The 9,722-nt window shown below is 51.3% G+C and overlaps 1 protein-coding gene across 1 annotated transcript in view; it reads left to right on the top strand.

Annotated features, from left to right (window-relative positions):
* The first annotated feature begins 282 nt into the window (after positions 1 to 282).
* SHB (SH2 domain containing adaptor protein B) overlaps positions 283 to 9,722 on the top strand; it is a 135,096-nt gene continuing 125,656 nt past the window's right edge. Inside the window, exon 1 of the mRNA XM_012802300.2 lies at positions 283 to 1,121. Within this exon, the coding sequence (XP_012657754.1) occupies positions 405 to 1,121 (717 nt within the window). The 5' untranslated portion in view covers positions 283 to 404. The remainder of the gene's footprint in view (positions 1,122 to 9,722) is intronic.

The following is a 9,722-nucleotide window of genomic DNA, read 5'->3' as shown; positions in this document are numbered from 1 at the left end:
CAGCAGCCGCGGATCTCGGCGAGGAGAAGGCTGTGGCTCCGACGGGGCAGGAGTGTGCTCCACGGTGGAGCTCACGGCCAGAGCGTCCGCGGCTAGGGGCGCTCGGACCTTCTGCTCTCCGCGGGGCGGTGGCCCAGGACCCCATGAGACGCGCCTACGAAGGGCCAGAGATCCGAAGCCCGGGAGGCGCGCAGCGTAGGCGGAGGGCGGTGCTGCAGCTGCAGGATCCGGAGAGCGGCCGGCAGGAGGCGGCGGCGAGAACTTGAACTTGGCGTCGGGAGCAGGCGCCCCGGACGCCCCCGCCGGGGCCGGGGCGCCGAGGGACCTGGGTGGCAGCTCTGCCCCCCGAATGGCCGCGGCGGCGGACCAGGTTCCCGCGCCGCGGCCCTAGGCGGCCTCTCGCAATGGCCAAGTGGCTGAACAAGTACTTCAGTTTGGGCAACAGCAAGACCAAGAGCCCCCCGCAGCCGCCGCGGCCCGACTACCGCGAGCAGCGGCGCCGGGGCGAGAGGCCCTCGCAGCCCCCACAGGCCGTGCCGCAGGCCTCCTCGGGCGCCTCGGCGTCCTGCGGTCCGGCTGCTGCCTCCTGTTTCTCGGCCTCTTCGGGCTCTCTGCCCGACGACAGCGGCAGTACCAGCGACCTCATCCGCGCCTACCGCGCGCAGAAGGAGCGCGACTTCGAAGACCCTTACAACGGGCCCGGCTCGTCGCTGCGCAAACTGCGCGCCATGTGCCGCCTGGACTACTGCGGAGGCGGCGGGGAGCCGGGCGGGGGCCAGCGTGCCTTCTCGGCCTCGTCCGCGTCGGGCGCCGCCGGCTGCTGCTGTGCCTCTTCGGGGGCGGGTGCCGCTGCGTCCTCGTCCTCGTCCTCCGGCTCTCCCCACCTGTACCGCAGCAGCAGCGAGCGGCGGCCTGCCACGCCAGCCGAGGTGCGCTACATCTCCCCCAAGCATCGCCTTATCAAAGTGGAGAGCGCTGTTGGCAGCGGTGCTGGGGACCCCTCGGGGGGCGCCTGCTCAGGGGGTCGCACCTGGAGCCCGACCGCCTGTGGAGGCAAGAAACTGCTCAACAAGTGCGCACCCTCGGCCGCAGAGGAGAGCGGTGTTGGCAAGAAGGACAAGGTAAGCTGTTCCTTGGCCTTAACCCGAGTTTCCAGAGTCACCGTGCGCTCGAGGAAAGTGGGGCCTCTCTCTGGTTTCGAATCCCTACATCGACTTCAGCTTAAGACCCTGGGGTCAGGCTTCGCGCACTCCTTCCTTATTCCGCCTCCTCCCATGTCCTTTCTCATGGGGTCCAGGACGGTAGGCCTCTTGATAGTCACCATCTCTGTCGCTGCTGCTTCCAGTGTATCTTCTCTTTGAGCCCATGGCCCACGCGAGAGCTCCCCATCTAGTCTTGTTCGAAGAAGATAGAGCCAGCCAGCCCTTCTGGCTCCCCAGGAGTAAAGTCAGAGTCCAAGCTGTCAAAGACTTAAAAGAGTTTTTACTCCTGTTTCCCCCTACCCTACCTCCCATCCTACACACACTCTAGATGGGGAACTGAGGCCCAAAGCTGGGCGGGGACTCGCCGGAGATTACACAGCATTCTTGGTGGCAGATCCGGACCGGCTGTTTCTAAACGAGTATATGTAAATCCTTCTTGGCTGCCCTGCCTGGCCCTGCCTGGCTCTGCCCTGCCCCACTCCAACCCCCACCCCACATGCCAGGTTTCCAAATCTGGGCTGCCTTTTGTACTGGAACTGCGCCGGGGACCCCCACGCGTGCTTTTCCAGTAGAAATATGCTGCTTCTGAGAGCGCTCCACGCGGAACCACTCGCCTGAGGGGGTCCACCTATCAGGCCAGGCTGGAAGGAGACCCATCCTATCCTCACCTTCTTCCTTCCTGACTCCACCTACACCCCACACGGTCTCAGGGACTAGGGGGGACATTGTGACAGCCTCCTTCCTAACTTATTAGGACAAGTTGATCCCCCTCTTTGAAGCAGGCTAGTTAATTACAGCCAGCCTCCGCCCCTTCTCTCCCTTCACACTTGTGATACCCTCCCTTCCTCCATAAAATAATACTTGTTCTGTCTACTCCTGGTGGAAGGCAGTGTTTTGATTAAATCTGAGGCCTGGTGGGAGAGCTAGTTCCTTCTCAATGCCCTGCGTGGCCATTGTTCTCCCCAACTTCTCCCACAGGTAAACTTTTACCTAGGCCTAGACTGGGGGAGACTGATAAAGAGTCTGAATTCCTTTTAGGAGTGGATGTCCAGACAGGAGGGAGACAGGCTCCTACCTGCCAGCTGGTGCTTGGAAAGGGATCTATTTTGTTTTCCAGGAAGGAGGGAGGGAATGTCCCTCCTTTAATCTTTGTGCCTAGCTTCCTCTTCTGAGGTCCCCAGAATATCACCTCCCCTGGTTGGTCTGCTGAGAGCAGCATGGGCTGTCTGTGTGGAGGATCCCACCTTTCCCTGGAGCCAGTTTGGGGACACACCTCGGAAGCTTGGACTCTGGGCTTCTTGAGCACTTAGGATGCCACACCTAGATGACAGGGAGCTGAAAGCCAGCTGGCCACCCGGGAGCTGCCAGAATCATCTTGGAGGTGTGGTTGATCAGTGAGGGAAACATGGAAAGAGGCTCCCTGCAGTCTCATGCCTGGCTGGTGCTTGTCTTGTGTGGGGTCTGGGAGAATCTGGCTGAGGAAGCTTCACAGCCAACTGGGCTGGACTCTCCGTGCAGCAGTCGTGCCCCAGGTGGGCAGAGCTCCTTTCTCTCCCACTGCTAGTGGTTTAAAACTTTAGTACACATTTTCTCCCAATTACAATTAAGACAGTTGGAAACACTGAGGAATGATTTATTATATGGGCAGAATATCAAGCTTGTTTAAGACTTGGCTTCATTCCATAACCAGATATTTCTTGGGTGTACCCCACGTTGCTGGGTGCTGGAGCAGGGCCCCTCTGCAGCAAATGCTATGACAGGCCACAGTGGCATGATGAGTACTATGATGAGGCCTTGTTTACAGAAAGAGGGCTGAAGGGCCACCTCGGAGGAAGAGAGGCAGGGCTCTTACATGGGGGAGGGGTGATGACCAGGGTCTGCTGGAACCAGAGCCTGGTGCTTCAGGGAAATGTGGCAGGTGACGTCCCTTTTAGCCAGAATTGAGAGATTAGAGTTGGGCAGGGAGGACCAAGCTAAGCTCAGTGGTGGCCAGTGAAGGGTTTTAGCTGCTAAAGCTGTTGTGCTCAGATATGGTCTTTAAGAAAAAAGATTTCTGGTGTGGCGCCTGTGGCTTAAAGGGGTAGGGCGCCGGCACCATATGCCAGAGGTGACAGGTTCAAACCCAGCCCAGGCCAAAAACTGCAAAAAAAGAAAAAGATTTCTCTGGGCGGTTTTTCACCCGCTAGGCTGTGTATTTGAGCCCTTTGATCTTTATAGAAGTTGTCTGGACATTCTTCTTATTGAGGGGGAAGGGAGCTGGCCAGGGAGGGTCAGCAATAGTCCTCAAACTTTAACTGCACACAGTAGGATTGGTGAAAACACTGGTGGTTGGGGACAGTCGTGCAGAGTCTGATTAAAGGAGCCTGGTGGGAAGCCTGAGTATTTGCATTCATGCAAATTCCTGGGTGAGCTTGAGCTGCTGATCCTGGGATCACACTTTGAGAACCACTAATGCAACAGTGGAATGGCTTCTTTACCTTCCCTCTGGTCTTCTGGTTAGGGCAGCTTTGGGATGTGGAGACTCTGGATGCCTTCACCTCTGCCTTTTGTGTGTGGCCAGCTCCTGATTCTGGGCCAGCAGCCCCCTGCTGTACCCCCAGCCCCTTAAGCAGTCAGGAGGCAGTCTGCTTTTCATATTATCTCCAGCCAGACAGCTTTTGGAAGGCCAGGCATACTGTGGGTCCAGCCTTCCTCTGCCCTTCACTCATGGATCCAGGAAAACCCATTTCTAGCACCCCATTTAGTCTTTATCAGTTGTTGGGGAATAGGAGGAGACCCTCAGGTCTGTGTGTTTTTAACATCAGGCCTGAGTCAGCAGTTACTGTGGTGAAGGGCTGTTCATCAACAGGCCCTTCTTCCAGTGCTGCCCCAACCATGCCTTATCTTGGGGGTGGGGAATCTCCTGCCTTCCTCTGTCACACAGTTAGGCATCCATTTGTTCTCCCAGGTGAGTCCTAGGGCACACACACCTGGTTACATCCCCTTGCCCCCTGAATGCCAGCATCCTGTCTTTTTCCCTTTTAGAATCATTTGGAAGAGAAACTAGGGTTACTCTGCTTTCTCTCCTAACATAACTTAGCCAGCTGTTACCAGCACTACTTTGCGCTTAGAGATATCTTGGTGTAAGTGGGAACAAAGAGGGGAGGGAATGAAGGATGCAGAAGACTTGTCAGGAATCTCTGGCCTCAGCCCCTGTAGGAGCTTTACGTATATTTCATCATTTGTTTCCTGATGTTTTTGTCTTGGAGAATTTGAGGAGGTCTTTATCTAGGAGGTGGCTCCAGCTGGATCTAGAGCTGGAAGTAGAATTTCAGCATAGGGGAGGGAGGCTGCAGGAGTGCTGTTTGTCAGGCTTAGTGTGTGTGTGTGTGGGGGGGTGAGCAAGATGACAGTCTGAGAGAGGTGAGGACCTGAGTCTGGACCCCATGGGGAGGTTTTGAGTACTTTTGCACCAGGGAAGAGGGGTGTACTCAAAGCCTTGGTGGAGGAGCATCCCAGGTTATAAATAGCTGCCAAAATCTGGGGCAGGGAAGTCATAGTTAGGGGATGGTGCAGTATAGTTCAGGTGAGAGATGAGGGCCTGAGCTCCTGGAAAGAGAAAACGAAACTACGGTGGGTAGAAATATTATTCCTTCTAGTTGTGCTTTATAAAAAAGTAATGACAAAAGAGGCCAGTTACTTTGGTAGGTCTCCTTTTGTGTAGCCTAACGGGTCTCATCCAGTTACATTTTCTGCTGACGTCTTGTTTCTTTTATCATAATTAAGTAAATGTTTCCACGACTGAGAAAGTCAAGATTCATCATGACATCAGTTTTCCTGGGTTTTAAATACATGCTATTGTGTACCAACACTTTATATTTTGTCAGCATCCACAGAGTTGAGTTAAATAACATGTTTTCCATAGTTACGGACCAAATAATATCATGTCTAACTTTTTTTTTTTTAACATCCAGCGAACAGTTTCTGAGCTGCCTGCTACGCAGGGGAAATGCAGAGAGAAATAAGCTGTGGCCAACTTCTCAAGAAGGAAGCTTCCCAGTTTGCAGTTGAAAACCAGCTTCTCCAGGTGTACTTCAGAGATAGATAAAACCAAGGAGACAATATCATAACCCCCAAAATACAAAAACCAAAGTGTGTGTAGAGGGCTGGGAAGTCAAAAGAGAGCTTTCTGGAGAAAGTGACATTTGAGCTGGGTCTGGAAGGTTGAATGGGTAGTTTCCAGGCAGGGAGGTGGGGAAGAGGGCTGTGCATGCAGGGAGGATAGAGCAGCTTGTGCCAAGGCCTGAAGGCTGGGGAGATACTGTGTAGGGGTGTCAACCTTTTGGCTTCTCTGTGCTATATTGGAAGAACAGCTGTTGCTCGGCGCCTCAGTGGCTAGGGCACCGGCCACATACACCAAAGGTGGTGGGTTCAAATCCAGCCTGGGCCTGCCAAACAACAATGACAACTACAACTAAAAAATAGCTGGCGCCTGTAGTCCCAGCTACTTGGGTGGCTGAGGCAAGAGAATCGCTTAAGCCCTGTGAGCTGTGCTACCACGGCACTCTACTCAGGGCAACAGCTTGAGACTCTGTCTCAAAAAAAAAAGAAAGAAAGAAAGAAAGAGAAGGGTTGTTTTGGGCCATACCTGAAATACACAGAACACTAACAAAAGCTGACAAGCAAAAATAAGGTTGTGCATACTTTTTGTGATGTTCACCACCACAAATAAAGCAAAAATGTCCTCACATAATCCGCATGTGGTCCACAGGGTTACAGGTTGGACACCTCTGGGAGGCTCAGCAGGGCACATGTGGAGGGAGCTTGCAGGGGAAGGTTGGAGCCCACAAGGGAGGAAAGTGTCACCTGTGCTTTGTTAAAAAGTTGTGAGTCATCTTTGGTCCTTTTTACATAAAATCATTGATGTAGGCATTGATTGAAGCCAGGGTGTCAGTCATTCCCATATGATTAGTAGCCATTTTCTCCAGTTCTTAAAGAATCATTGATGGAAAAGGTAAGGCCAATGTTGGTAGCTGTGGATGGGCGTGGGGCACTTTCCCCCTTGAAATCCCATCCCTTGAAAGTAATTTGAGAGAACTGCTGCTTATCAAGTCTGGTTTTTCCCATTGAGTCCCCAGAAGGGAAATATATTCTCCAGGCTTTATACTAACAACTTAATTGGTCATTTAATTCTCACAATCACACTAGAAAGAGTTTGGTAGCCGTACTGAACAAATCACCCCAAACTCTGTGGCTTTAAACTGGGGGTCAGCAGACTTCTTAAAGGGCCAGAGGGCTTACAGGCTAGAGGTCTCTGTCACAGCTCTTTAGCTCAGCCATTGTAGCTTGAAAGCAGCCATAGGCAATATATATAAGTTAATGGGGATAGCTGTGTTACAATAAAACTTTAATTACAAAAATGGGAGCTGGCCTGTGGCCTGTTGTTTCCAATCCCTGCTTAAAATGTGATAAGTTTTTATTGTAGCCATGAGCCTTGACATCTGAGTAGTTTCTCTGGTCCCAGCTGGGCACACTCATGCCTTCGCAGTCAGTGCAGGGTTCATAGGCAGCCCTGCTGATTCTGGCTGGGCTTTCATATATTTGGTGGTCTGATTTAGGGCAGCCTCGGGCTGCAACAATTTAGCTCTTTTCCTTGTGGTCTCTTGTCCTCCAGCACATGTTAAAATGATGGTGGCAGTGTCCCAAGGAGGAGCAAATGCCCTCAAAGTTTCTTGAGGTTGGAAACTGGCACACTGTTCTTCTGTAGCATTCTGTGGATCAAAGCAAGTCACAAGGCTGTTTAGGATTCAAGGAGAGAAAAAGAGCTGCAGAGTCCCATGGCAGAGGGCAGGGATACAGGGAAGCCATTTTTTTTTTTTTTTGAGACAGAACCTCAAGCTATCCCCCTGGGTAGAGTGCTATGGCTTCACAGCTCACAGCAACCTCCAACTCCTGGGCTCAAGCGAGTCTCCTGCCTCAGCCTCCCAAGTAGCTGAGACCACAGGCACCCGCCACAACGCCCAGCTATTTTTTGGTTGCAGCCATCATTGTTGTTTGGCGGGTCCGGGCTGGATTCAAACCCGCCACCTTAGGTGTATGTGGCTGGCGTCTTAGCCACTTGAGCCACAGGCGCCGAGCCAGGGAAGCCATTTTTTAGGGCCTTCAACACCATCTATCTACCACTGGTAGCAAGACCCCCGTTTTACAGATAAAGAAACTGAGGTTAGTGACTTGCCAAATGTCACATAGCTACCAACTGATGGAGCAAAGATCCCTGTGCAGTCTTTTTCAATATCTATGTGCTTTTTAGTGATTTGTTCTGTTTTCCATGGTTTAAGGGGAGATACAGTAGTAAGGCTCCCCTAGTTACAGAAGTGTGTGTCACATGTTCTTTCTCCCCTTCACTTAACATTCCCCTTCTTGCATCCCTGTGCCATAATTTACACCTTTTAGTCTGGGCTTCTGTATTCCTAGAAGAAGCTCCAGAGCTGGCTTTTCTTTCTCTATCTTGTCTGCTTCAGAGTTCCATAAATGAGATGTTAATGCAGCACTTGAGTTGTTTTATAGAGAAATTCTGCACACGGAGTTGGCGCTTCCCAAGGGACAGCTGCGCAAAATGTGAGTCTTGTAACTGTCAAGTCTTTTCATTCTAACACCAGGCATTCCTCCCTTCCAAGGATTGGTGAGGCAGCGTGTGCTGTGTTTTGAGGAAAAACCTCATGGTGCGTTGGCTGTTATCAACAAGGAACTTAAGTTTCCTTAAAAGCAGATCAGGTGACTGTCCTCTCTAATCTGACAATCTCAGAACATGACCAGTCACCCCAGGATTTAACCCCTGTGACTTGACCCTGTCATCTCCCTGCCCTTAAAACATTTCTGACCCCATAAAATAGGCTTTAAAAGGCAAATCTGAAACAGGTGTGGCTTCCTCTGATCATTCAACAAAGCTGAACTTGCCTGTGACCAAGCTCTCCCCTGGTTAGCTTAGCTTGTGCCTGGAGAGCCCAGAGGCAGTGGCCTGTGGGAAGGCGGACCAGTCAGGCTTGGCCCTAGAAAATAAACCAAGACTTTGCAGCAGAGAGCTGGGATGCTGACTGATGGCAGCATACCCTGCTGGCATTCTGAGATTGGGTAAAGGTGGTGGTGGTGGAGGTGGTGGTGGTGCACTTTCCTCAGGTTGGAAACAACAGTGGTCTCTGACTTCCAAACTTTTGTTTGAGCTGTGTTTACTGAGAAATTGCTCTCAGCAGCCCACCGACAGGAGCTGTGTGGATATAGGGATGAACCTGCATGGTAGTCCTGCCCATAAGGAGTTTATCTTCTGGCTGAGGACACAAGAGCCAAGGTTGGAACACAGAATTTACCTAGCCCTGTCTTCTGCCTTACTACTGTATCTCCTCTTAAACCATGAAACAAAATGGTGTGAAGGAGCTAAAAGCCAGCCCGGTACAGAGGCTATTCTTGGCAGGGCGTTAAGTCTATGGAGAAGCGGGGTGAAGAGGAGCCATTTCAGTAAGGAAAGCACAATTGCTTGAATTAAGGGAGCTTTCCACAGTAGTACTATTAGCTTTTATTGCACGTGCTCTAGCCAGGTGCTGTTCTGTATACTTTCTTTATATGTTACTCTTTTACTCCCTACCACACAGTAGTCCTTTGAGTTAGGCGCTGTTAGTCTCATTTTTTACGTATGAGAAAACTGAGGCACAGAGAGGTTAGGTAATTTGTCTGAGGTCACATAGCCAATAAGTGGCCAGATGAAGCCAGATCCAGCATCTGTGTCTTTAACCACTGTGACCACCTCAAGCCACGCAATCTCATGCCTGAATTTTCTCTGCCTTATCTGTGGCTACACTTACTCTTTTTAAAATAATTCTCTCTTTTGGTTTTGTGGGAGTGAGTGATTCCAACATTTATGAAAGTTCTACAGGTTAAAGGGTAGTTCACGCCTGTGGTTTGATCCTTAGAGCCACTCTGTGAGAAAAGGGCTGAAATTCCCACTTCGCAGATGGAGAAAGTAGGCTCCCACGGAGTAGGGGCTGCCCTGCCGCACAGCAGGTACTGGCAGAGGGCAGTGAGCCTGTCAACCTTGTGTTGAGTCTGGTGCCCTTTGTGCTGGGGTGGTGTGGAGGGGTTGGCCAAAGCTGGCGTCTGCAGGAAGGGTGACAGCCTGATTGACTTCCGTTTCTTTCCGTGTTTTGATTCTGAAACACTTTGCTGAGACCATTAAGGAGCATGGGCAGAGGACCTTGCTTCCACAATGGAATTTTCCTTCTCTTCCTGTTTGGTATTTTCCAGTAATATTTCTATTAATGTTTCACTTTCAGAGCCACTAACTTCCTGAGAGTTCGGGCTTTCTCAATTTTCCTCTAAATCATTCAGTTCCTTTCTGTTTTCTCCAAGGCGGGAGGTGCTTTCTCTGGATTTCCCATTATACTATAAAGGAAGGATCTTGGAGGTGGGTCTGAGGGATGGAGAGAGAATTAGTCAGGGCCCTGGGGAATGACTCAGGCCCAGTGTTTTCCAAGCAGTACTTAATAGTAA

Source organism: Otolemur garnettii, unplaced genomic scaffold (genome assembly GCF_000181295.1).
Source record: "Otolemur garnettii isolate 467f Iridium unplaced genomic scaffold, OtoGar3 scaffold00014, whole genome shotgun sequence".
Classification (NCBI taxonomy): Eukaryota; Metazoa; Chordata; class Mammalia; order Primates; family Galagidae; genus Otolemur; species Otolemur garnettii.
This window is presented reverse-complemented; position numbering and strand designations above follow the sequence as displayed.